The 25,480-nt window shown below is 57.0% G+C and overlaps 1 protein-coding gene, 1 long non-coding RNA gene and 1 other non-coding gene across 5 annotated transcripts; 1 reads left to right on the forward strand and 2 right to left on the reverse strand.

Annotated features, from left to right (window-relative positions):
* The first annotated feature begins 6,554 nt into the window (after nucleotides 1-6,554).
* On the forward strand, nucleotides 6,555-18,315 carry ST6GALNAC2 (ST6 N-acetylgalactosaminide alpha-2,6-sialyltransferase 2). Of its 2 annotated transcripts, XM_074922274.1 has the most exons (10): nucleotides 6,555-6,860; nucleotides 12,399-12,491; nucleotides 12,614-12,671; nucleotides 13,361-13,535; nucleotides 14,342-14,507; nucleotides 14,592-14,730; nucleotides 14,896-14,999; nucleotides 15,160-15,243; nucleotides 15,804-15,903; nucleotides 16,084-18,315. In XM_074922274.1, the coding sequence occupies exons 1-10, from the start codon at nucleotides 6,736-6,738 to the stop codon at nucleotides 16,249-16,251; spliced, it is 1,212 nt and encodes a 403-aa protein (XP_074778375.1). In that variant the 5' UTR covers nucleotides 6,555-6,735; the 3' UTR covers nucleotides 16,252-18,315. The 2 variants fall into 2 exon arrangements, with proteins under 2 accessions (XP_074778375.1, XP_074778376.1); XM_074922275.1 differs by lacking the exon at nucleotides 12,399-12,491.
* Nucleotides 18,316-19,099: 784 nt separating this feature from the next.
* On the reverse strand, nucleotides 19,100-22,546 carry LOC141967841 (uncharacterized). Of its 2 annotated transcripts, none has more exons than XR_012634767.1 (6): nucleotides 22,494-22,546; nucleotides 21,651-21,749; nucleotides 20,548-20,636; nucleotides 19,748-19,818; nucleotides 19,340-19,473; nucleotides 19,100-19,177 (listed from the first exon to the last, which is right to left on the reverse strand). It is a non-coding gene; the product is annotated as an uncharacterized LOC141967841 (long non-coding RNA). The 2 variants fall into 2 exon arrangements; XR_012634768.1 differs by having other exon boundaries at nucleotides 19,748-19,837.
* Nucleotides 21,817-21,892, reverse strand: LOC141968111 (small nucleolar RNA R38). Its single transcript, XR_012634811.1, has one exon. It is a non-coding gene; the product is annotated as a small nucleolar RNA R38 (small nucleolar RNA).
* Nucleotides 22,547-25,480: the final 2,934 nt, after the last annotated feature.

Consider the following 25,480-nt stretch of genomic DNA (forward strand, 5'->3'; position numbering starts at 1 on the left):
GAATAGGGCTTTTCTCTTCCCAAGAAGTTGGAAGAAGTTTCTCTTAGACCCTTCCCTTCCCCCTCCTCCTCTTTTGTTTCCCTCTCCTCTGGGAAGTGGGATGGGGCTGAGTCCCGCCAAGCAAGGGGATCATGGTGGGCAAGGAAGCTTGTGGGGATGGGCTGGCACCCCCCAGCCTGTGCTTTCCCCCAGTGCAACTGAGGCTTCCCAGAATCAAGGGAAGAAAACTTCCCAGGAGGCTTTCCCCACCAGCAGAGCTTGTTCCCTCCAGGCTTTCCTCTCAACACAGCTGGCATAGTTTGATGTTATCAGGGATAACCTTGGCTGGAGAAGGGCCTTGCTGTTGCCTGGAGTTTCCCAGCAGGCTCAAACCCACATCTGGGGTTTGACCTGGCTGCCCTCTTCACCTCCTGGCTTTGCTCCTGTCCCCCCTGCACCCAGACGTCCCCTCCCACCGTGGGCTGGCCGCGGCGCACAAGCCCAGCTGCGCCTCACCAGAGCCACCAGACCTTGCGGCTCCAGGTCCGGAGCGGCCATGGGAAGTCAGGGGTTTGGAGGTGGCATTTCCCAGCCAGTTTCCAGCATAAAGCAGAGTAGCAGAAGCTGTGGGGGGCAGATACAGATGGAGCACTCTGGGTGAGAGCCAGGATTCGGGGTTTGGGCGAGTCCCCTGGCTGGGTGTGTGTCCTGGGGCGAAAGTGGCAATGCCAGGCTGTGCCAGAGTAGCCCCAGCCCCCTCAGTGCAGCTGAACACAGCCAGTGCCATGGCACAGCATCGCCCCACATGTCCCCATCCAGATCCTTGTGGCCAGCAGGATTGTCCCAGTGCCACCAGGTGGCAGCTCCTGGTCAGGGACCTGCCAGCATCGTGCAGTGGCTGGCACATCCAGGTTTGGTCCAGGCGTGTCCAAGGGCCCTGCCCAGCCCTGCAGCTGCCCACACTCCAGCAGACTATTGTCCCCCAGTGTCCTTCACTTTATAACACCCACCTGCACCAAGGATTTATGGCTCGGGAGCTCCTTGGGGTACACAGGGACATGCATAGAGGAGGTTTGGTACCTACAAGTGCCACTCTTGCAGCTACAAAGTGTGCACAAAGGTGCAGCCTCAGCTTGTGCAAGGTGGCCTGGCACTGAAGGCAGCACAAACGGAGGGACCAGCGCCAGGATCGGGTCTGATGTCCTGAGAGATGCCTCAGACACAGCAACTCCTCCTCGTGCATGGACACGATACCCAGGGCCAGCGACCAGCAGCATCTTTCCCCATTGCCAGCCAGGAGCTCCAGGGTCTGCTGGATTTAAACAAAGATGTGTGATTTGGGGAAGAAATAACACAACCGTGCTTTAGCGTGTCTGGAAGCTGCTGTCGTGTCAGCCCTGCTTTTTTGGGAAGCCGTTGGTGAGTACCATGAGCCATTATTACAGCTGCGCCCAACTGCTCCTGGGGTTCCCCAGGAGTTAACCACATCTAAATATTCCCTGCCAGTTTGTGGGAAACAAATCCACTTGTCACCCAGGAGCTCTTGTGGTGTCACCTTCCTGGCAGAGCTTCGAATCTTTTGTTTGGTTTCCACCTCTTTCCTTTTTGCGGTGTGACTGCTTTCCTGTCTAGCAGAAGCAGGGGCATGTTCACATGCACGTAGCTCCTCAGCTGGGGGCTGGGGCTGAAGCAGGAGGAAGCGGATGGGCACTTGGAGACAAGCAGGTGGTGCAGAGCCCATTTTCCCCTTCCTCGGGTCAGCCCAACCCCTCTCTGTGGAGCCTGGCTCCGTGTCCCAGGGCGTGGGGTGCCTGCCAGTGCTGGCAACCAAGACCAAATCCAACCAGGTGCCAGAGAGAGCAACTGTGTGTGCCACACATAGCTCCAAGGCAGCCTGGTGCCATGGTGGCACATCCAAATTGTCATTCCTTGCCTTTCTTGTTCCCAGACAAGAAACGGAGGCACAGAGCAGCCAGAGCTGGACACTAGTGCCCGGCTTCCCAGCGTGGAGCAGGTGATCCCTCTCGATGCACTGCTCTCAAGCTCTTCAGGCACCATGGGAGTGCAGCAGAGGTGTGTGTCGGCTCCAGGTCAGCACAAAAACTTCTGTGCTCGTGACTTACCAGATGCTATTTCTGTTTTCCAAGCAGAGAGAAGTTTGGGGCAGGCCCTCAGGGCGCAGGGGTGGGGGGTTCACCCTCCTCACCTCTGCTGTTGGACCTTCTCACTTTGTTGGGGATGTGGCAGCAGGGAAATCCAGTCAGACCAGAAAAACTATTGATAATAGGGGAGGGAGAACAAGATAAAGGATCAGCCCATGGCTTTCTTGTGGAAAAAGTACCAGGTGACTTCCAAGCACCTGCCCTGCAGCGAGCCCTCGTCTCCAGGTGCCAGGGCAGGGCCCTGCAGGCAAACAGCTCCTGGGCATGCAGCAGCTCCTGCTCCTCATGCCAAGGAGCTGGGGCACTCTGGGCTCCTCTGCCAGGCTGAGCAGCAAGACTCTTGGGTGCTGCAGGGCTTTCCCAGCTTGGCCTGATCCAGCCCTTGGGGTGGTAAATCCTGGAAAGACACTTGCTAAGTCCTGAGGACATCCCAAGGCTCCCTCCACCCCACCCACAGCAGCCACACAGCGTCAGGACGGTGCAGGCGGACAAGGGGTGGGTGCCCACCTGCACTCAGAGGCGACGTCCCCTCTCCCCAGCTCGGTGCTTTGGGGACAGAGGCTGGCCCGACCTCTGGGCCATGTGGCTTTGAGGCTCCCATGTTTCAGCAGACCTCAGGGACTCTTTATGCTGCTAAGAACAGGGCAGGATCAGTCCACATCTGCTCTGCCTGGTCCCGAGCCCACAAGAAAGGGGAAGGCAGCGGTTTGCGTTGTCACCCTCATTTCCCAAAGGTGTTTCCCAGCTCTGCTCCCCTCCAGGGCACATTCCAGAGCCTCACAGGTTGCGTCATGCCCGGTGGAGAGGAGATGGCCTTCGGACTGTGTGTTTGGCTTATCTCAGCCCCGGTCAGATGGTCCAGGGCTGACCAACAGCTCTGCCATGCACAGCCAACTCTGCGATAAGAGACGGGCTGGGCCCCGGCAGCTCTGAGGGGAGTGAGCCAAGGTAAGCGACGTACTGCCACCACATCTGAGGTCCCAACCTGCCACCTCAGCCCATGGCTCGCTCCATCCTGCCACACCGGCACAAAGATGGGGCCCATCAGCTCGGTTTCACTGCAGAGCTGCATCCCCGAGCCCCTTTCCCTACCTGCAGCAGGGGGTTGTACACAAGGCAGGAGGGCAGAGCCCGTCGCTCAGAGCTGTGGTTGCTGCGGGGTGATGCTGAGCACGGCCCTGGGCGTCTCCCATCCCACAGCAGAGCTGCCCCCGCGCTGCCACCATGGCGGTGCCGGGGTCCCCACATCCGAGCAGCCTCCGTGTGCTCACTTCCCTCTCATCTCCTGGTTGCAGTGACACCTAAACATCCAAGCACAGACTGTCAGGCAGCGTTAGTGTGGGCGGGGGCTCTGCCTGACCCCCCCTCTGCAGGGAACCTGGCGAGAGGAGGCTTGGCCGAGGGGCTCCCGCTGCTCTCCCCGCCCCGTCGGGAAGGGGCTGTGCGTCAGCCTCCCCAGACATCTGCTGACTAATTTTTCATGATGCGATGGCCTTGCCTCCCCAGGCAGCCATATGGCCCCACGTTCTCCAGCGGGGCTGACACAGCAACGTGTTCCTAGGGCCAGACTTTGCATTTCAGGGAAATTTCCTATGAGCAGATTTTTGGCACTTTTTTAAATGCACCCCTGACCTGTGCTGAACAAATTGAGATATATAAATCCACCAGGAGATTTTTGGAGATCTCGTTCTCCCAGATGGACAATTCATCACAGCAAAGACCACAAGACTTCCCTCCACCGACCCATGGCCAACAGCTAGCTGGTGCAAAATGTGCTTATTTTCATCTCGCTTTCTCTAGCCAGGTGGAAGGCTTGGGTTTTGTTTCCAAGAAGTAATCACTGGAATAAAAAGCCCAGGCTAAAAATGATAACTTGCTGGCTTTCATTGTAATTTCTTTTGTGTTCTTTTCCTAATCTTTATTTGGCAACTATCATCCTAAAAGGTTTTCACACTTATGTAACTTCTAAATAAGCACCACTTAATTTTGGGGCATGGGCCAAAATGCATTGTAGCACAAAACAAGTAGAGCAGATGAAGAGCTGTGCATCTCATTTTCACCCCTTTGAAAAAAATCCCAACAGTAGAAAACCATATATCATGGAAACAGAGAGATGAGAGCGGTGTGAAGAAACCAGCTCCTCCCTCCCTCTGGGCACCAAAGCTGTCACTCACCAGCATTTGCATAATAGGGCCATAAATGTCTCTAAACAGCAAATTCCTGACTTTCCCCAGGCCGCTTGCTCCAGACCGATGTCCACCTCCAGGGCCAAGCCTTGCTGTGTCCCTTGTGACTTACTGGAACAGTTGGTAATAATTAGCTGTGATTAACAAAGGGCCAGTCAAGAGCACATGAGCTGAGGCACTGGGTCGCAGGGGGAAAATCCACGGGCTCAGAGCGAATAAGGACAATCCCTGAGTGACAGAGGGTGGGGACAGACTCCAGGCTGGGGGACCTCTGAGCAGGACCTCAGACTCTCATCCCTCCTCTGCTGGCCCTGAGTCTTCTACACAACGCAGGTAGTCCCAGGGGCTGGGAACTGGCTTTACTGGTGGAGGCAAAAAGCATCAAATTCTTCCATCAGTGTCACCCCCATTTCTCTGAGCTGCCCATTTGCTACCAGGATACATGTTAACTCCCCCTTCCTGCCCTTCCTTTTGTAGTTTTAGCTCCAGCTGAGCTTTATACCCGATTTCACCTCTGTGTGTCCAAGCAGTGATGGTCTGCCCTGTTCTTCCCACTTCTTGCCTGCTCTCTCCCTCCCCGAGACGCCCCGTGCCCAGCCAAGCCTGCCCGCTGCAGCTCCCCAGCCCCCGTGCAACAGCGGGGTTTGCTCCCTCTAAATTTTCTTTCAAACTGTCCTAGCCGCCATCCCCTTGTGTGACCCAGGTCCAATGTCCACTCTTCCAGGGGAACGAGGCCAGCGCTGCCCCCACTGCCAGCCTTGGCTCGCGGGCTGCCCCCGTGTTTGTGCCAGGGCACGGCCACCGGCACAACCTGGGCGCTTCATGGGGGCCGGGCGCTGCCATCCCCACACAGCCAAAATTCCCAGAGGCCGGTAACGGGGAGACCTCCAGAAATACAAGCAAACAGAGACTGGAACGAACTCCTATGGAAGAATTTCTTGCATTTATCCTTCTTTGAACGAGCGGCATCAATGGAAACAACGTCTGCACGGGAGGCCTGGGAGTGGGGGGTGGTTGGATCTGGGGCGATGGGTATTGGGGAAAATGGGGCCGTGAATACACTGGCCTGGAGGTGTGCGGGTGGGAGCGGGGATGGGGTTTGGCCCCGCGTTTCTGGGTCTGAATAATGACAGCGGGTATTTGGGGAGGGGCTGGAGGTGGGGGACACCCTGGGGTGACATGTAGGTGCTCGGGGAGCTATGGGTGCAGGGCAGAGGGTTTGGATGGAGCAGGGCTCACTGTAGTGCTGCTCCCCAAGGCTGGTGGGTTCCTAAAAATCCAACCCCTCCCAAAATCACTGCAGATCAACTGAAACCCCTTGTTTTCCTTGCTGAGTCCCTTCCCCCGCTGTAACAAACATTTTGGTATGCATATCCTTTAGTTCGCAGGGCTGTTTTCTTTTTTTAGATGAGTTTAACTAAAGTAATGTCAAAATAATCTTTCAAAAAAGAAACTGAAGCACTTCCCTTCCAAAAATTTCAAAATGCTTCATTTGGATTTCCCAAAAAACCCCCCAAACCCGTTTTTCCTTCCCCCCAGCCCAAACTATTTGTTGAACTCGGCACAAAGCCCCGAACGGTTTTGTTTGCTGCAAAACCGCGTTGTGGGGGGAGCGATCTGTTGAGCCAGAAAGCAGCCGAGGGACCCGGCGGCAGCACTCCCACCAGCGTCCCCCCCCACTTCTCCCCTTTTGCACTGCGTTTGCTCCCACAGCAGCGCATTTGCCTGCGAGCAGCTCGGTGCGGGTGCGTGCTGGGGTGCTGCCATGGGGCACCCCGGGGCCAGAGCTCGGCTTTACTTTGGAGCCTGGAGTTTCTGATAAACTTAAAACAAAGAGTGGACACCTCCGGCTCCGCTCGGCGGTGGCTGCGCCGTGGGGTCGCCGGGTGTTGGCGTGGGCTCTACGAGCCGCCAGTTGTGAAGCAGCCGGTGGTGAAAGCACATGTTTTAGTCGAACAAGAAAGTTACAGAAAGGGGGAACCTCCCTGCTTTGTGAGATGTAGGTAGGTGGGTGGCATGAAAAGGAGGCAAAAAAAGCGCATTTCCCTGCTGGTCTGAGTAAATGTTTAATCCCCAGCTCGGAGAAAAAGCAGCTCAAAAGTGCTTTTTTTCTCAGCAAGTCTGAACCAGTCAGCCTGGTGCCTCCTCCCTCCGGCTCACACCCTCCCTCCCACCGCTTCGGAGGAATATCCCAGCCTGCTCCAAGGTGCAGCTGGGCACCCAGGGCAGGACGGAGCCAGGCCAGAGCGGGGTCTGCACCCACGGGGCTAGGAGAGGAGAGGAGAGGGGCCGGGAAGTTTGCCGGGCCCCAGGCAGGCGGCGGCGGGCCGGCGGTGTGCCCGGTGCAGGCAGCGCGGGCTCCCACGCTCCCGCCTGCCAGCGCTGCTCCAGCGCTTGCGGTGCCCGGGATGGGGTCCCCACACTGGAAACGGCTCTGCCTTTTGCTCCTGGCAGGTTTAACATCCTCCCTGCTCCTCTACGGTCACTACTACGCTACGGTGGAGTCGACCACTAGCCAGAGGATCATAGCCAGGTAAGGGGGGGACGGGGAGGGGGGTGGGAGGCAGGGATGTGCAAATCCAGCATGAGGTACTGTGCACTGGCGCGGGGAGGGGGAACTGGGGTGCCGCTGTGGGCTCCTCGGTGCAGGTTATCCCATCTGTGCCCCCAGTTGTTGGCTGGTTTGAGAAACGTGCTCTGCCCCCCGCCCCCCCCCCCCCCCCCCCCCCGGGTGTCCTGGGCACCGGGTCCTGCCCACAGCCACCAGCCGAACTCAGGGGTGCCCAGGGTGGGACCCCGGAGCCGTGGGGGGCTGCAGGGGTCCCCGCGTGGGTTCAGCTCATCACAGTGCAAAGAAACCGTTGCTGGGTCCAGGGATGGCTGAGGCTCAGGGTGCTCAGCCCCCGGCAGGATAAACCCCCCACTTCAGCGGCCGGACAGACCCTCTGCGAGCCCCATGTGTCCCCGTTGGGCTGATTTAGGATCGGAGCTGAATGACTGTGCTGGGGAGGAGGTTTGGCCCCCGTGGAGCTGCACTGATCCCCCCACTGCAGGGATCGGCTGAAATCCCCAGGACTGCCCCCCCCTGCCCCCCCTGGCTTGTAAACTCCTGGGGGCTGCAGCGTTTCCCAAGCTCCAGCAATTTGCATCTCCCCCTCCGTGGTCACATCTGCCTTCCCTGCATCCTCCAATCTCCCCAAGCCCCTTCCTGACCCCCCCCGGTGCCAGGCAGGCGAGGGTGCTGGGGCACCCCATGGAGCCCTGGGGAGCGGGCAGGGTGTGCGGGAGCCTGCACAGCACTTGCACTTGGCCTGCAGGACCAACCACCCTCCTCTCCTGCGAGCACCAGGTAAGGTGCCAGGAGAGTGCTGTGGGTGCCCTTCACCTCCAGCTGGGTGCTCTTGGGTGCTGCCGGTGTGACAGAACCCAGCTGCCTGGGTGCTGCCCGGGAATGGAGGATGCTGTGGGGACCGGAGCCGGTCCCGCACGGGGTGAGCTGAGTGCAGCCAGATTTGTGCTGGATGTTGCTGGGGATGCAGCTGGCTGGGCTGCCCTGGGCTCCAGATGCTCTGTCTTCCCCAGCTGGAAGCTCAGGGCTCTCCTTGCCCCCTCCGGTCCTGCCCAGGGCAGAGATCCCCTCTCCTGCTGGGCTTGCGGAGCAGAGGCATCCCCAGCAGCCCGGGCAGTTTGGCTGTTTTCACCCTTGGCCGTGCCAGGTGGGCAGTGGTGCCGGTGGAAGGGCATGGCTGTGGAGCAGCTCCCCACAGAGCTTAATGTCCATAAGAAGGGAAACTGAGGCCCATGAGGGCAGCAGGACGTGCCCAAGGACCACGCTGGATCTGGGAATAGAAACCAGCCGTGCCCTGGCACAGAGTCCGTGCCCATTCCCGAAGCAGGATGTGGAGGAGACCCATGGGAGGGGAGCTGGGAGTGGGTTTCCCCACCACGTCAGGTCAGCCACTGCCTAACCCTGCCTGGACCTGCCCCAGCCCCGGGTCCCCCTGCTGCAGGGCCAGCCCGGGCTCCTGCCCCGCCACTGATGGGACCGAGGCTCAGCTTGTCCAGCCCCAGAGAGAAGCCCAGGGCGAGGTAACGGAGATAACCTGCGCGCCCAAGCTCTCCCAGGCTTTTCCTCTTGGCTTTAATCCATCCGCTAAAATTAGACCCAAACCAGAGTGAGTCCTGTTCGCTCTGATTCTGTGTTTACAAACACACTGCCCTGTGACCGCTGCTTGTCCAGCCTGACCCACGCACCCGGAGGAATCGGCACTGCCCTGCCAACGGCTGCGGGGCTGAGCCCAGAGGTGAAGGCGGGACAGGCGGCGTTTGGCACAGCCGACGCCGTCCCAGAGCGTTTCCCACTCTGCCTGCCATCGGGGCAGAAAGGGAGGGTCAGGCTGCTCATGCCTTGGCACAGGCAACCATGTTTCGCTGGGGAGGTTTGTGTGAGCACTGTCTCCGTGTAGGTTTACTGGGGGGATGAAGGGGGTTGGGGGGAAGCTGACCCCCCGATTGATGCTGGCTGCTGCCAGAACCAAACCACCCTCGGCCAGATAGCCACGGCAGTGCCGAGTTCCCCTCCAGTTCAGTGCAAAGCTGGTGACAGCGTGAAGGACCCTACAGAGATGGGTGAAATGCCACTGTCCCCGCAGAGAGCTGGCCACCCCGCGGTCAGCAGGGCTGCAGGGAGCCAAATCCCTGGAGCCCCTGGGGTTTGACTGGGCACAGCCCAGTCCTGCTCCCAGCCCGGCCATCTCCCTGAAACCCCACTGGCGAGCTGCTGGCACCACTTTGTGCCTTTATTATTAGGCAGACGGACGAGCGTGGAGCTTGGCCCAGCCTCTCTGTGCCGCTCTGGCTCTGCGCCGGGGAAAGATGCTTTCTGGAGCTCGGCGCTTTGTGGTGGGATGGAGCAAATACCCTCTGAGAGTGGTTTTGTGCTGCTGCTTCGGCTCCCTCAAATGGCTCTGCAGGGCCCTGGGAGTGTTTGCTGAAGATAAGGCTGGAGCGTGTGCTCACAACACTCATACATAGTGTTATCTTCCGGAAACGAGGGGGGGCCACAGACCAGAGACGTCATATTTGTGAATGCCACGGTGGTGAGAGAGTGCACCCAGGCTTGGCTGGCTCCGCTGCCGTGGCCGGTGCCCGGGTAGCCATGGGCCACTCCTTCCCCAGAGCCCTATTGTGCATCGGCCAGTCCTGGGGAGGGTTGTCATCTTCTGAGTCAACCAAGCATCACGAGGTGCTTCACCACATCCTGGCAGGTGACGTCAAAGCGTTCGGCTCCCCAGCGCACCGCTGAGCTGCCATCTGTCAGGGGGGGCCCTGACGCCCCACACCCTCCCCAGCAGGGTTTGGGCAGTGGCCCCAGCCAGGATGGCTGCAGTGATGCTGGGGAGCTGCCTCCAGCACCCGCAGCTGGGATGTGAGTGCAGGGAGGTGGTGACACAGGGATTGAGTTTATCAGGTCAGCACAAGTCCTGGAAGAAGCGATGAGCGAGTGCCACGCACCATGTCTGGCCACAGGTGGAGGGGGGAGCTGACCCGCTGTGGTGCCTGTGCCCACCTCCTTCCAGCCAGCCTGAGCACGGCCGGGTCTGAGCCCCCTGCGCTGCCCACAGTGCTCCCGCAGCACCCCTGGCATCTCAGAATGTAGCCCAGCACCCTCCCGCTGCTGGTGCCTGGCTCTTTGCCTTACCCTGCAGGCACTGGGATGGGAAGGGGAAGTGTCTGTACCAAGAAACAAGACTGGGAGAGTTTGGAGGGCTGAGGAGGGGCTGGGGGGGCAGAGGTGTGCAGCTGGGGCTCATGAGCCTGATGGGGAAGGGCTGGGAGCGGCGGGTTTTGTGCAGCTCCCGGGCAGCAAGGCCCTGAGCGCGGTGTGTTGGGGAACAGCGTCTGGGGTTTGGTGCTGGGCTGTGCCTCTGCAGCCACAGAAAGGGTGGGTGGCCAAGCAGGGGGCTTTGCGTGCAGCGGGGTTTGCTGTTGCAGGGATTTCAGTGCTTTGCGGGAGCTGGCTCTGGCTCTGGAGCAGGAGGTTTCTCCAGTCTCTGGTCTGTCGTTTGGGTGCTGGTAACCTCGATAAGCTCCTGCCGGCGAGGCACGTGGGCCGGGGATCCCCCGCGTCGGGCGGTGGAGGAAGCAGGCAGGGCTGGGGCGGCCGCCTGAGGCTGAGCTCCCGGGGATCCCCCGGCTCTGCCTGCAGCGAGCTGACTCAGCACACGGAGCTCTCCTGGGAGCTGTTGCGAGGCCCTTGCACGGGTGAGCTTTGCTCTGACCGGGGTGTGATTGCTGTACCCGCAGTGATGGGCTGAAAGAGCCGCCTCCAGCGTAACCACGAGGTCTCACACAGCCTTTGGATGGCCTTTCCCAGCCGGTGCCTTGCTGTGCACAGACCCTGCCAGGGCAGCTCCGCTCCTGTCCGCAAGCCAAGGGAAGTTTGGTCAGGCTGGGTTTATTTAGCTGCTTGGAGTGATAACACCAGAAAGGCCCTGCAGAAAGCTGCAGCTCTGGCATCTCCCTGGGATGGTTCAGTCCCAGCTTGGTGGACCCTCCCCGGGATTTGTCCTCCCTCCTCTCTGCCAGCTCCGGTGCTCCTGGGATGAGCCTCGGGGTGGAGCTGGTGGCTGCAAGGGGAGCAGTGCTGTGCCCCCCCCCTCTCCTGGCTCTGGTGCCGGCGCTCCTGCGCTGTACGCAGCAGGATGGTTCTTTGCAGGCGTTTGGGGGCAGGATGTGGCCACGGGGCAGGGCCAAGCCAGGCACCTTGTCCCTGGGCTGGAGTGTGTGCGTTCTGAATGGTGGGGGCTCTGCAGGGCAGCAGCTCTTGCTGGGGAGCTGCCTTTTCATGGGACACCGAGGCACTGGCTTGATTTAAAAAGCTGCCCTGCCCTCAGCCCCCTGCGCAGGGAGGGCACCTTCACCCTCAGCATCCCCTGCCCAGAGCTGGCAGTGCTGGAACGGTGCAAGAAGTGAACTGAGACTAAAGCCCTCTTGGCCCTGACTCCAGTCCACGCCTGGGGAGATGCTGCAGCCCCTGGTGCCAGCATGGCTGTCCCCCTCGTGTCGTGCCGTGTCCCTGGGGTGGCACAGAGCAGCGTTTAGGTGACAGACGGGGCTGGATCCACTCCCGGGCAGGGCTGAGGGTGCTGCTGGTGTTGACAGGGGCCACGGTGGGGACGGAAACCCAATGCCCGCTGTGCCGGGCAGTGTCACGCCGGCGGGGGCCAGGGGGGGAGGCAGAGCTTCGCTCCCCACCTGCCTCTACCTGTCCCTGGGCTCCCAAGCAGAGATCCTGTAACAAGGGGGCCCTTGTCTCCTCCACAATACCCCGTTTCTGGCCTGAGCACCTGCTGGCTGGGCTGGAGGCGGTGCCGGGGGGGCTCTGAAGGGCCCTTCTGTGCAGGGATGAATGGGAGCCTGTTCCCCTCCGGTGGGCTCCCACCTCCTGCTTGCCAGGCTGCGACCCTGCCTGCCCCAGCCCCCAGCGCCCCCCCCCCCCCCCCCCCCCCAGGAGGCCGGGGCTGCTCTGCCAGGCCCCATGGGGCTCAGGGCACCCCACGATACTCGGGGGTGGGAAGCCTCTGTGCCCTGGCACTAAATGAAGGATCAGGGCATGGCAGAGCAGGGTCCCAGACACCCCAAGAACCTCCGATTGCTTCTCCAGTGTAGCAACTAAACATGTCCCGCTGGCCTGCTCAGCATGTCCCAGCCCCGTCCCCCTCAGGCTTGGGAAAGGTGGGATGGTGGGAAGAGCCAGGGAGGTCTTGGCAGGGTCTTCCCCAAGGCTGCAGGTTGGGCTGGGTGTGGTTTTTGGTGCGTGGGGGTCCTGGAGGTGGGACCTGCCAGGAGTAGGCGGCTGCTTTCTGCATAAACTCAGTCTTTTGCAAATCCATGGCTCTCCGCTTGCAGAAACAGGCACAGACAGGAGGGTGGGTGGGCAGGGGCAGCGGTGGAGGGGAGCTGAGCAGAGGTGATGTCCCGCCCCATGGCTCTCGCAGGTGGGGGGTGTTGGGGTGCAGTGGCTCAGTGTCACCTCCCCAGCTGAGCCCCCACCGGCTTCTCCTCCCAGCCTGCTGCAGCCGGAGCCGCTGGTCCTGGCTCCGCTGGGGACATCACACCGAGCCACCAGCCGCAGACGGGCCCCTGAAGGCAGCTTGGAGAGGTAAGGGGGGAAGGTGTGTGCAGCCATCCTGGCATAAGCTGGGAGGCCCCTGCCCACCCTGTGGTTCCCCAGTGCCCCAGGGATGGAATTTTTTACTCTGCTATATGTTTCCCCCTTTCCAGTGGGAAGTCCTTCAAGCCTTCTGCCGAGCTGAAGGAGCCCAAGCCCAGCAGAAAGCAGGTAACCATTAGCACAGGATGGTGAGTGTCCCTGGTGCCCCTCCTCGCTGGGTTTTGTTGGTTGAAGGTCTGTGTGGGGGAGCTGAGGAGGAGCAGCAGCATCTGGGAGGGGTTTTGTGTGTGTGTGTGTGTGTATGTGCGTGTGTGTGTGCGCGCGCACGCGTGCGTGCAGAGGAGCAACCTCCTCCATCCGTGCGTGTGGGTCTCCTCAGGCCTCCCTGCTGCTCTTGCAGCACCTCCTCCAGTTCCCCAATGTGGAGGTTGGAGTCAACATCACCCCCTCCCTCCAACTCCATGACACCTGGGCCACCAGCCCTGGCTGGAGACTTGTCAGGATGGATCCAGGCTCTGGGAGGGACCAGTCCTGGGCACTGGGGCTGTTCTTGCACGGCAAAGGCCTTTAGCAGGACTCCCTCACTAGAAGGTGCTGAATCTTTCCCAGGGCTCATGCTCTCAGGTGACTGTAAGCCCTGGGCCTCCCAGCTCTGGTGAGCTGGGTACTGAAGGGGGTTTTACAGCAGAAAACCAAGGCATGAGGCAGTGCCCTGCCTGGGTGATCCAGCAGGACGTGTGATGAACAACGAGCATTTCTGTCCTTGGGTTTGTCCTCTTCTTGGTGAGGATGGAGGGATGGAGGTGTTGGAGGGCAGGTAGATCTGGGCTGTAGACTGAGGTCCTCCTCCCTCCCAGCCAAGCACATGCCTCCACTCGGTGATGGCCAGAGCAAAGGCAGACCCCAAGTTTGGGGAGATCTTCCGCTTCGACACCCCTGTGCTGATGTGGGACCAGCACTTCACCCCGGAGGCCTGGGACAGGCTGAAGACACGACATGTCCCCTATGGATGGCAAGGATTGTCTCAGGAAGGTATGGACCCAACTGGGATGGGGGTGGCAGCAAATGGGGCAAGGGGGGTGATGGGAGGGCACGGGGCAGCTCGAGGGGCCTGGGGAGCCCAGCAGAAGGACTTGAAGACACGGGGCAGGCAGAGAAGCCCTGCAGAGGAGCCAGGGACGTTGATCTCTTCCCAGTCTGCCTCTGGGGTGTGGAGCAGAGGGGAACGCCTTTGCAAATGCCACTTGCTGCATCTTGTGACATTTTCCCTGAATAAAAGCTCCAGTGTGTGCATGATTATTAACTGAGGCCGGAGGAGCTTGGACAACCCGCTCCATTGTTGTGGATGGAGATTGTTTCCCTTCCTACCCCAAACCCGCTCTCTGCTCTCCCCGGCAGCCGCTGGCTTCAATCCCTGGGCTGGGAAGTGCTGGGGGCAGCGCGGGGGGGAGTGAACCGGTGGCAGTTGCAAGGAGTCATTGTCTGGAGGGGACATGGCCAGCATGGGCAGCAGCATCCCCAGGGCTGGGGCTGGAGATGTCTGGATGCGTCCCCGTGCCTTGCACGGCCTCAGGTGGCTGCTGTTTGGATCAGGCTTAGCAATGTGGGGGGCTGTGAGGGGGTGACACCAAGCCTGGGAGAGGAGGGACTGGCTGGTGTCCCCCCGTCCCACCTGTAGACCCACACAAGGATGGCGTGAGCTTCCTTGTGTGTGGCTCCTGGCTGTGCTCTTGCACAAGCCTGTGTGCGCGCGCTGTCACACGCTTAAGCGCGCACGTGCTCCCGCGGGCTGACCACACCTTTTCCCCGCTGACCGGCCCCATCCTGCTCCATTCCAGTGGTGAGCAGCACCCTCCAGCTCCTCAACGCCTCCGCCAACAGGCACCTCTTCGACAGGGACATCTTCCCCGGGGGCTGCATCCGCTGCGCTGTGGTGGGCAACGGCGGCATCCTCAACGGCTCGCGGCAGGGCAAGGCGATCGACGCGCACGACCTGGTCTTCAGGTGCGGGCGGGTCCCGGGCAGGGTGGGGCTGTAGGTGCTGGGGAGAGGCCAGCCCTGGACACGTGTCCCATGCTTTTGCCACAGGCTTAATGGTGCCGTGATCAAAGGCTTCGAGGAGGACGTCGGGACCAAGATTTCTTTCTATGGCTTCACGGTGAACACCATGAAGAACTCCCTCATTGCCTACGAGGAGTACGGCTTCACCCAGATACCCCAGGCCAAGGTGAGACCCCGAGGGCTTGTTGAAAAGGTGACCCCAAATTGTCCTTTGAGGCTGGGTGTGCCCCCCAACTTCTCCCCATCTCAGGAGCCCTCAGTCCTCTCTGTGCTGGTGTGAGCAGTTCCCCAAAGCCCCCCCCCAAGTGCCATGTCTGTGTCCCCACGGCAGGACCTGAGGTACATCTTCATCCCCTCGGATTTCCGTGACTACGTCATGCTGAAGTCGGCCATCCAGGGCAGCTCAGTCCCCGAGGGCTCAGACAAGGGGGACGAGTGAGTAGCACCCCAAAATTCCCACAGCACCTTTGGTGATGCACTAGAGGGCATGTGGCTTGCCTGCCCTCACTCCACATCTGTCCCTGGTGGGATAAACCCCAGGTAGCTCCAGGACTCCCATGACGTGAATTCTTCCCTTCTCTTCACCCCTCTGCAGCCCACAGAAATATTTTGGACCAGAGGCATCTGCAGAGAAGTTCAAGCTGCTGCACCCAGATTTCTTGCAGTACCTGACAGCGAGGTGAGAATGACAAGGACCATGTCTGCTGCCCAGCTCTGCTCCAGGCTGGGCTCAGACCACCTGTGTCCTGCCGTTGCTCTCTCCAGTACAGACCAGTGGCTGCCCAGCATCAAAGTGCAGTCCCAGTCCTCCCCAGGCCCTGGAGCTCCCTCTGCCCTGCTCTCTGCAGACAAGGCAGAGGCATCTCTCCCCTGCCGTCCCTATTCACTGCAGCACCTCGCCTCCCATTTCCCAAAATAAATTTTAACCTAGTCTAACAGGAACAAAGGTAAGGCCCAAAGGGATTGTCTTTTCCTACTTTTCATGAAAGCTGGTCCTGGACTGGGGTGATTTCTAACAGTGGTGAGGTGCCTTTTAGCAACCTGAAGCAAATGAGCTGAATCGTAGTAGCAGCCACTGGAGAATCCACGTTTCACTCGGTGCTCCTGCCTTACCAGGCTCTGGCATCACCAAGCACATGGTGGGGTCTGGACAGGCGCTGGGTGCTGCTGGGTCTGGTGCTGGGGGCTGCGGTGCCGTGCCAGCCGTGAGCCCCCCCCAACCCACTGTGCCACCGGCAGGTTCCTGCGGTCGGAGCTGCTGAACACGCAGTACGGGTCGCTCTACATGCCCAGCACCGGCGCCCTCATGCTCCTCACTGCACTCCACACCTGCGACCAGGTAGGAGGCTGGGGGGCCACCTTCCCTCTGGGGATGAGGGCATCCTCCCCCTTTGGCTGCTGTAAGGCTCCTGGTGGGGACCAGCATGGCCAGTGGCTGTCCTGCATGTGCCACCCCCCGTACCCAAGGTGGAGCCCTGACCCTGTCCTTTGTCTGTCTGTCCCACCTCCCTCCCCGCAGGTCAGCGCCTACGGGTTCATCACTGCCAACTACGAGCAGTTCTCAGACCACTACTACGAGTTGGAGAAGAAACCGCTGGTGTTTTATGCCAACCACGACATGATGCTGGAGGCAGCACTGTGGAGGAGCCTGCACCGAGCGGGGATCATGACCCTCTACCAGCGGTGAGGCCGGGCTGTTGCCCACGGGGGCAAGTCCAAGGACTCCTGTGGCTCTTCTCTTTCCTGAAGGCCACCTTCTCCTTCCCGAGGGCTCTCCCCAGCTGGCCAGCCCAAGGAGCAGACCCACTGCACTGCAGCTGGCGGTGGTGTGATGGTAAGGGGTGAGCCAAAGCTGGTAGAGAAACGTTGCATTTCCTCGAGGATCTCCGGCAATGTTTCATGGCTCAGTGTGATTGAACATGGCCTTTGGGGCACCAAGAAGCACATGGCATGTGGCTATGACCTCCCGGCCCCACAAACGTGGCTGTGGGGCAGCAGTGGCTGCTGTGAAGCACTGGAGGGGCAGGGTGATGCTGGAGCTATGTACATGTGGCAGCCTCTGGGTGGAAAACGCCCTTCACCTTGTTGTCACCCACCAGTGCCAGTGCTCGGCACCATGCTGGGAGCACAGCAGGCACAGTGAACCCTTGGGCTGGAGACTACATCACCCAGCTAGCAGGAGGGGGCTGTGCTTGGAGACCACCTCCCTCCCTCACTGCAGAAAGCCCGAACTCCAGCCAGCTCTGGGTTGGCGTGTGCCGCTTCCAGAAGGATCCGTTTGCCTCCATGATTAGTGGGAAAGACTGCCCTCCCCCATCTGTCATGATGTTTTCACAGAATCACAGAATCATTCAGGTTGGAAAAGCCCCTTGGGATCATCGAGTCCAACCCTCAACCCTACTCTACACAGCGCTCCTCTACCCCACATCCCCCCACAGCTCATCCAAACGACCCTTAAACACCCCCAGGGGTGGTGACTCCAGCCCCTCCCTGGGCAGCCTATTCCACTCTCTGACCACTCTTTCTAGGAAAATTTTCCTAATGTCCAGTCTGACCCTTCCCTGTTGCAGTTTAAAGCCGTTCCCTCTTGTTCTATCGCTAATTCCCTTGTGAGAAGAGACCAGCCCCAGCCTCTCTGCAATGTCCTTTCAGGTAGTTGTAGAGAGTGACGAGGTCTCCCCTCAGCCTTCTCCTCCTCAAACTGAACCGTCCCAGCTCCCTCAGTCACTCCTCACAGTATTTATTCTCCAGCCCTTCACCAGCCTCGTTGCCCTCCTCCGCACTCACTCCAGCACCTTGAGATCTCTCTCATATTGAGCTGCTCAAAACTGGACACAACAGTCCAGGTGTGGCCTCACCAGTGCAGAGTAGAAGGGACTATCACCTCCCTACTTCTGCTGGTCACACTATTTTCGAACAAGGAAGATCTTAAAAGGCATCAGCTAAGAGTAGGGTTACTGCAGCTCAGCAGGGATGTCAGAAGTGTGAGCGGCCTCTGAGCATCCTGGAGATGAGGGCCCTGCAGTGCCTGTGTGTGGTCATGGGTTGGTTGGGTTTTTCTTGCATGGAGACCATGTCCTGTGCATGCTTTGGGAAGGCAACCCCATGCCAGGTGGGTTAGCAACCTGCCAGCTCCCTGGGGGACTCTAAATGATCATCAGTCTTTTTTTTCCTCCCCCAAAAAATCCAAGGGAGGTGAAGGTCTTGAACCCCTCAGCTGCCCCCCGTGAGCCAGCACTGCTCAGGAACACCCACTGGGGAGGCTGCTGCAGCTGGGGGTGGCCAGAGGGTTGATCCGGCAGGACAGTGTAATCTGAGACACCCTCCCACTTTGTGTAATTACATAAATGTTGAATGATCGTTTTCTTTTATGCCCGTTTCTGTTGTTTTGTCGAACTGGGCGGGGGTGAGACCCCCTACCTCCTGCAGCAGAGGAGCTGTCTCACACAGCAGAGACTCCCGCTGGGAAACAGCCCCAGAGGGATGGGATGGAGGAGGGTTAAACCGAGGAGACCTGGGCTGCAGGTGGGGAGCAGCTCTGAGCACAGCCGTGTTCCACCTGGGATGACATTTGGTGAACGTCAGCTGGGGAGGAGCAATTTACTGCGGAGACAAGAGATACCCCGGCCATGGGCCAGGGAACCTCCAACTCCCTCAAGCTCACAGCAGGCTCCTCCCAGCATTACAAAAGGTTGGTCTGTAAACCCGTTCTGTTCCAGATGTAATCTCCAGCATGGAGCCCATCATGTGTTCCAGGTCTCAAATTAACATTTGTTTGCATCAGAGCCACCTTACAATGGTACAAGGCAGCCTGTTAGGCCTGTTTTTTATTCACTAGCACTCAGCAAAATCTCTTTCATGACAAGAACAAGCCTGATCCTCACGTCACCTGACCAAAACAGCACCAAAACCTCCTCTAACCAGCTCTGGCTGAGCCTCAGCACAGCCCACACAGGTGACCTTGAACATGTCAGTCAGCAGCACCTCAACACAGAGGGCAAAAGGAAAAGGATTTAAAACGGGGTGCTGTCGCAGGGCGGCATCCTGCCAGGAATCCCATCCAGCTCCTGGGCAGAGCTGTTTGTGCCCATCGGGCACTACCACGCCCACCCTCCTTTCGTTTCAAAAAGGGAGGTTTTCTAGCCTTGGTGGAGCCCAGCCCTGCAGTTAAACACACTCCATTTCAAGGGCTTATCAGACAAGGAACCTGATGGCTGCACTACTGCCTCTCTCTTCTCCCTTTGAACTTTTAAGCTGACCACAAGAACCTTCTCTGCCACCAGTCCTAGCTTAGCCGTAAGCAGTTTTGTCACAGTCACCATGAATTGCTTTTCTTCAGCTTTCAGTCTCTGCAGACACTGAAGTCTTTAGGTATCGGGGAGGAGCAGGTTTTGCTATGAAGGGTAAGCTCACAACTGCCTGCATTTCAGAAAGTGTTTTAACCCCAAATCCTTTCTACCTGCTCAAAATCATTTTTGTTCAAGTAGATAACTTCTACAAAACTAACCAAAAAAACCCAACTTCAACTCCCAACATTTTCCATAAATTATTTTATTCTGGAACAGAAGACTGCAGGGAACCACTTTTTCCTCCAGCCAGCTGTAGACCAGGTCCTAGGAAAAAAAAAGACAGTGTCAGAGCAAAGCAACTGTCAGCTGAAAAGTTCCTGATTTGTACTATTTAAACAAGAGTACAGGTCTCAGGAGACAAACTTTTGCTCCCCACAAGCCACTGGCACTAGTACCCAAATCCTCTTTGGTTTTACTGGAACTTACCCAGGATGCAGCTGCAGCCACCACCGAGCAGCGAGGAGGAGCCTACGGTTACACACATGTGGCCACTTTACAGGGTTGCAAATGGCCCATCGGTGGCCATTCGAGACTCATTCCCATGCAATCTTCCTTGGCTTCTAGAGGTGGGAGATACCACAAAGCAACACTGTAACTGCTTGCCTAAAAAAGTCTGTTCTGAAACAATTCCTGCCCCCCTCTTTTCTCAAAGCACGGAGCAGCTTTCACTTTTCCTATTTATCATCAGGCTGCCCCTTCACTTTTTTCACGTTATTCCTTGGAAGCCAAAAGCCCCACGTGCTCTCCCCAGTGACTGGAACACAGCAGTACTGACAGAGCAACCCATCTGGCTGCTGCTTTGTAGTACCACTTCCTCCCCTTCTGCATACCAACCTTGATTTCTTAAGAAGTCCACTGTCATCAAGTTTGCCAGTTCAGCCTGTCAGCGAATGTTTATTGATCTTCTGCAAACAAATACAAATCCTGTTAAATAAAGCATGAAATTATTTAGCAGAACGCAGCTGTCAGCTACCTCGAGACCAAAGTGCTGCTGCAGCCTGTGTATTCAATGACTGTGTATCAGGTCAGGTAAAAAGACATTTTGTATCTGCCCTTCAACCTGCAGCTGTGCCTCACTGTTTGGATCAGCAACTTAAAAGCTCTTTACAGATCTAAACGGTACTATGACAAGAGCAGGCAGCACTTACAGCCCCTGTAACTCGGCTCTGGAGAGCTGGTGGCCACACAGCCAGTGGCACTGGGCTTGTGCTCCAGTCACTCATCGCAAGGGCAGGAGGAAAGGGGAGACGCTGCTTCTGCCCTCCTGGTGCCACTCGTGTCACCAGTCTTTGCAAGGCACAGGAGACCCGCTAAGGGCAATATATAAGCCTCAGTGTACAGTTGTTTCTACCTCACAGCTGAGTTGTCAGACAGGGATAACAGCACATCACAGGCTCAGGTTCTCTCCTGCCCTTGGCTATATAAACTCCTCAAGTTCTACAAAATTACATACAGCAGAGACACCCAGATGCCAACATGCTGATGACCAGCGTTCTTCCTGATTACGTATTTTTCCTGGTAAGCGTTCAAAGACTAGATATTCTGCTCAGCAGATGAGTCATGCAGTGTACAGATCTGACATATAATTAATAAATTAAAAATGAACAGCATGCAATACTGAAGCATTCTCTTACCAGCTTGAAGCCCAGCTCAGCAGCTGCCCTCTTGCCAAAGCTGTCTTCGGGCAACAGTACAACCCCAGCATCTGCAGGACAACTTCCTCCTAAATACAAGTTGCATTGAACACTGTTAGCAACAAATAAAGTTAGTCCTCCACTCATTTCTTCTCCACCCCTTCTGAAAAAAACAGCACTGGAACACAGAGCAAGAATGAGACAGAAGTTTTCCATTCAGAGGCAGGCAAATTTGTCTCACAAACTTAGCACAGCAGAAACCTGTCCCTTGGGGATAAAGAGTCATGTCTGTGTGTGAGTTGTCTCACTCAAAGACAAGAAATTTTGGGAGGTGGATGCTATTTAAATCCTTGCTTACAAAAAACCCACCAGCTTTTGAACCCTTTTTAGCCGTTTGAAGCAGACACCCTCCTCATCATCATACAGAAACATCTCAGTCCAACTCCCTCCTTGCACACAAGAATAATCGATTCATCCAGGATGTAAACTGTCTATGGGCTTATCTTGAGAAATGCATTCAAACAGACCTAAAACAAATACCTCCCTTCTGGGGAAGGATTCAGGGTGTGTCTTTTCTAGGATGACCCTGTGGTGTACATGAACTGCACCTCCCCACCCTCAGCAACCTGATCCAAGTTTGCAATTGCCCCAGTGCACCTCCAGCAAGCAAACAGAACAATTATTCTTTCACTAGGTCTATTTCTGTGACAAATACAGTTATGAGATGGGCTGTGTCAAGTGTCTCCATAATGGGCTGTCATCCAATCCCTCCGACTTCTAATCCTGCTCATCTCTGACCATGCTGACAAGCAGGTACTCTTCTGGGCACCAACAACAGTAAATTTCCCATTCATTTTGTGCTGCCTTTCAACTTGTGCTCCATGGCAGCAAAGGGCTACACACTCAGGTGGCAGCTGCAACAAAGCTACAGCCTTGATTGGCTTAATTACATTAATCAAGCCATTAGGCTTTTATATTTCCTCCCAGTAGCCTCAGGAACACAGGAGGATATCATCTGACACAGCAGGAAGACTTTTATTTCCACAGCTCAGCAAGAGGTGAGAAAACTAGACTATGACAAGAGAGATGCTGATGTTTCTCACCACTGTGCAGCTGGTGCAGGTTTCCTGTCAGTCTGGTGAAGTAATCGGCTTCCCCTGGCAGGTGAGTGTTTTCACCCTTACTTGACACCACGCCGTGCCCTGAAACAGAAAGGGGAGAGTGTCAGTTCATGTAACGGATTCTTCTTTTACCTTTGTGTCTTTAGTGCTGAGCCTCAGAGTTGTGCTTCCACAGGGGAAAGATCCAATTTCAGACAGGGATAACCTTATCATCACTAGCTCAGCTTCCAGAGCAGCCAACCCTGGGCCAGGCAGAGCCATCCAAACAACTGAAGCCTGTTCCCGGCTCCGGGGTCAGCGTGCTCCTCACCCGGGCAGCAACGGCACCCGCGGGGCAGGACTCACCCCACGGACCTGTCTCTGCGTGGGTACTCGCTCGAGGGGACGGGTAATGCGGGCTCTGCCCGGCTGAGCGCTCGGAGAAGCCCCGGCACCGCGGCGATGCCAACGCTCAGGCTGAGCTATGGCAGCTGCTCTATTAAACACCCTCTCCCGGTGCTTCTGGGGAAGAACCGCTACAAGCCCAGACGAAACCAGGCCAGGCCGTGCTGCCAGGCGCGCCCCCCGCACGGAGAGGGCCGCAGCCCCGTCCAGGCGGCGCGCAGGAACCTCGGGCCCAGCGCGGCCCGGCCCTGCCTCCCGCCATGGCGGAAGGGGGGGGGGGGCAACATTACGTCCCTACAGGCAGATATCGAGGCCTCGCCGCACCCCTACAGGCAGCCGCCGCGGCGCGCAAGAGCGCCCCGCTCCCCCTCCCGCGGCCCCCGCGCCCCTCGGGGCCGCCCTGCCGGCGGATGCCTGCCGATGGCGGCCCGACCCACTCACCCCCCGCGGCCCAGCCGCCATGTCGGCGCCGAGACGGAAGTGGAAAAGGGGGGGTGGGGTGCGCGCGCCCGCCAAGTGTCGCGAGAGGCGCGGGGGCTCATGGGAAGGGCAGTCCCGCCCCTCGGCAGCCGCCATGGCTGCGCAGGCCCGGGCACCGGCACCTCGGGGCTGGCCCTCGGGGCTGGGAGAGATGTCATCTGAGCGGATGACACCCAGTTGGGCGGGAGTGTTGATCTGCTCGAGGGTAGGGAGGCTCTGCAGAGAGACCTGGACAGGCTGGAGCCATGGGCTGAGCCCAACTGCAGGAGCTTCACTAAGGCCAAGTGCCAGGGGCTGCCCTTGGGCCACAACAACCCCCAGCAGCGCTACAGGCTTGGGCAGGAGTGGCTGGAGAGCTGCCAGTCAGAGAGGGACCTGGGGGGGTGATTGACAGCCGGCTGGACAGGAGCCAGCAGTGTGCCCAGGTGGCCAAGAAGGCCAATGGCATCCTGGCTTGTGTCAGGATTACCGTGGCCAGCAGGGACAGGGAAGGGATCTTACCCCTGTGCTCAGCACTGGTGAGGCCACACCTTGATTCCTGGGTTCAGTTTGGGGCCCCTTGCTCCAAAAAGGCCATTGAATTACTCGAGTGTGTCCAGAGAAGGGCAACAGAGCTGGTGCAGGGTCTGAAGCACAAGTCGTGAGGAACAGCTGAGGGAACTGGGGGTGTTTAGTCTGGAGAAGAGGAGGCTGAGGGGAGACCTCATCACCCTCTACAGCTACCTGAAAGGAGGGTGCTGAGAGTTGGGGATGAGCCTCTTTAAGCAAGTAATAAGCAATGGGACAAGAGTGAATGGCCTCAAGTTGTCCCAGAAAAGGTTTAGACTAGATATTAGGAAGCATTTCTTTACAGAACAGTTAGGTGTTGGAATGGGCTGCCCAGGGAGGTGGTGGAGTCCCCGTCCCTGGAGGTGTGTAAGAGTAGGGTTGACATAGCACTGAGGGATCTGGTGTAGTTGGGAACTGTCAGTGCTAGGTTAACGGCTGGACTAGATGACTCTGGGGGACAGGAGCTGTGAGCAGGGCTGGGGCCCACTTTCCATCCTCCGCCTGCCAGGGTGGGGAAATTGGAGAAAGTCAAAGACCAAAGCATGTGTAATTCAGCACTAGGATGAGGGTTGACGTCTCCAGAGGCCACTTCTACAGCTGTAACCTTGGCCAAGGGCTCAGCAGCTGATGCATGGAAGCATGGAGTTGGAGGGGATCAGCCTCGGTGATACGGGCACGTGTGCTCAGAGCTGGGCCTCGGCTCCATACACAGAGCTTTTGCATTGTCATGGTGCTTGCTAATTTGTTCTTCATGTGCCCTGTTTACTGGGGAGACACACGTGATTGTATTTAGCACGCTAAATGCTTCAGAAGGCTAAACAAGCTTTAGCTCATGTAGGAAGGGGGCACACTTCAAAAAGGCTAATTGTCTGGAGTTTGGGGATTAGTCAGAGATTAGTAAATTTACGTGCCATGCTTTGAATATGTGATGCTTCCAGTGTGTACTATGATTGGCCTTGGCTGTTAAAACCTGCCATGAGATCTATAGGGTCCTCTTTAGCTTATAAATAATAACGAAGTGTAAACAGAACCAAGGGGAGGAAAAATAATAACATCTAATACCCACTTTCTCTCTCCAAAGGTTTATCCACCCTTGTGCTGAAAAGCTCCAGTGACTGGAAACAGAAAGCAGACAAACTTGAGTCTGAAAGCGGAGACGTCCTGAGTACAGATGAAAGCCTTGTATTTAACTGAGATGTCTGAGTGTCAAAGTGGGGGATTTGCAGGCTCTCGGGGCGTTGGAATCGAAGATGTGCCTGTGGAACATTGCCCAGTTCCCCACAGTGATAGCAAGAGTAAGCTTCCTACACTGGCATTGTACTGTTACCCTAAAAGCCTGTCAGAGGAACTCTAAGACTCATTTTGGAGTTACAGAAAGCAGGCATTCTTTATTGCAGTGCTGGATGCACAGGGGATCATACTACCTAACAGGCACGTGCTAAAACAAAAGTTCATCCTTTATATACCTTAAAGACATGAATATTCATACATTTTTTCCAAGAATTCTCCACCTTTCTGCCTATGTATTACATTTACATAATGCTGGCGTTGCAAAACTACACTATACATGCACAGGGGTCTCGGGTGGTCATTGGTGGTCGTTTGGGGCCTTAGCCCCCTACTCCTTTTTCCCTTTTATGGTCACGAGTCTTTTGAGGACAATTTCTTCTTGTATGTTTCCCAACTCTGTTGTTCAGCCAGGCTGTTCTTTCTTACCTGCCTTGTTTGAGCATTTCTGCCAGGATGTATCTATTCTCAGGGTTAGGATATTTTCTCCGTACATTTTAATCACTCAGGACTTGTTAAATACAAAGTTAAACATTGTTTGGTAAAAGAATTTCTGAATATTTAAGGTATAATGGAGTGCTTCTCTTATCACTAATTGTTACAGGCCTCAACTTGCTGGCACCAACTGCTTGCAGGCATCAACTCCTCCCTTTGAGACTTACAGGATAATGTAAGTCTCATTCTATATCAATTTCCCATATCTGATCCTAAAGCATAATTGTGAACAACAGCTACAACACTGAATCATGATAGAACACAGATACTGATTATCATTGCAAACTTATTTTTCAACCATGTCCAGTTTGGTAGCCAAGAGGTAAGTTTGTGCCACAATTCTTCAGAGCTCCAGGATGTGTTGTCCTTGGTGACCTGATGCAGGACCTTTGTCTGTTCCCAAATTTCTGCCAAATTTATGGAAATTCTGCCATTCTGATCTACATATACACAACAGCTTGTGTTAATCACAGTGCAGACACCACCTTGTAAAGCCAATTGGAAGTCAAGGGCCGTTTGATTTTGTAATACTTCCTGAGATAAACTGGACACTTCAATTTGTAATGCTTGTCCATAGTTCTGTTTTCTATGTTCTCAATTACAGCAGATATATTTAT

Source organism: Athene noctua, chromosome 18, assembly GCF_965140245.1.
Source record: "Athene noctua chromosome 18, bAthNoc1.hap1.1, whole genome shotgun sequence".
NCBI classification, from domain to species: domain Eukaryota; kingdom Metazoa; phylum Chordata; class Aves; order Strigiformes; family Strigidae; genus Athene; species Athene noctua.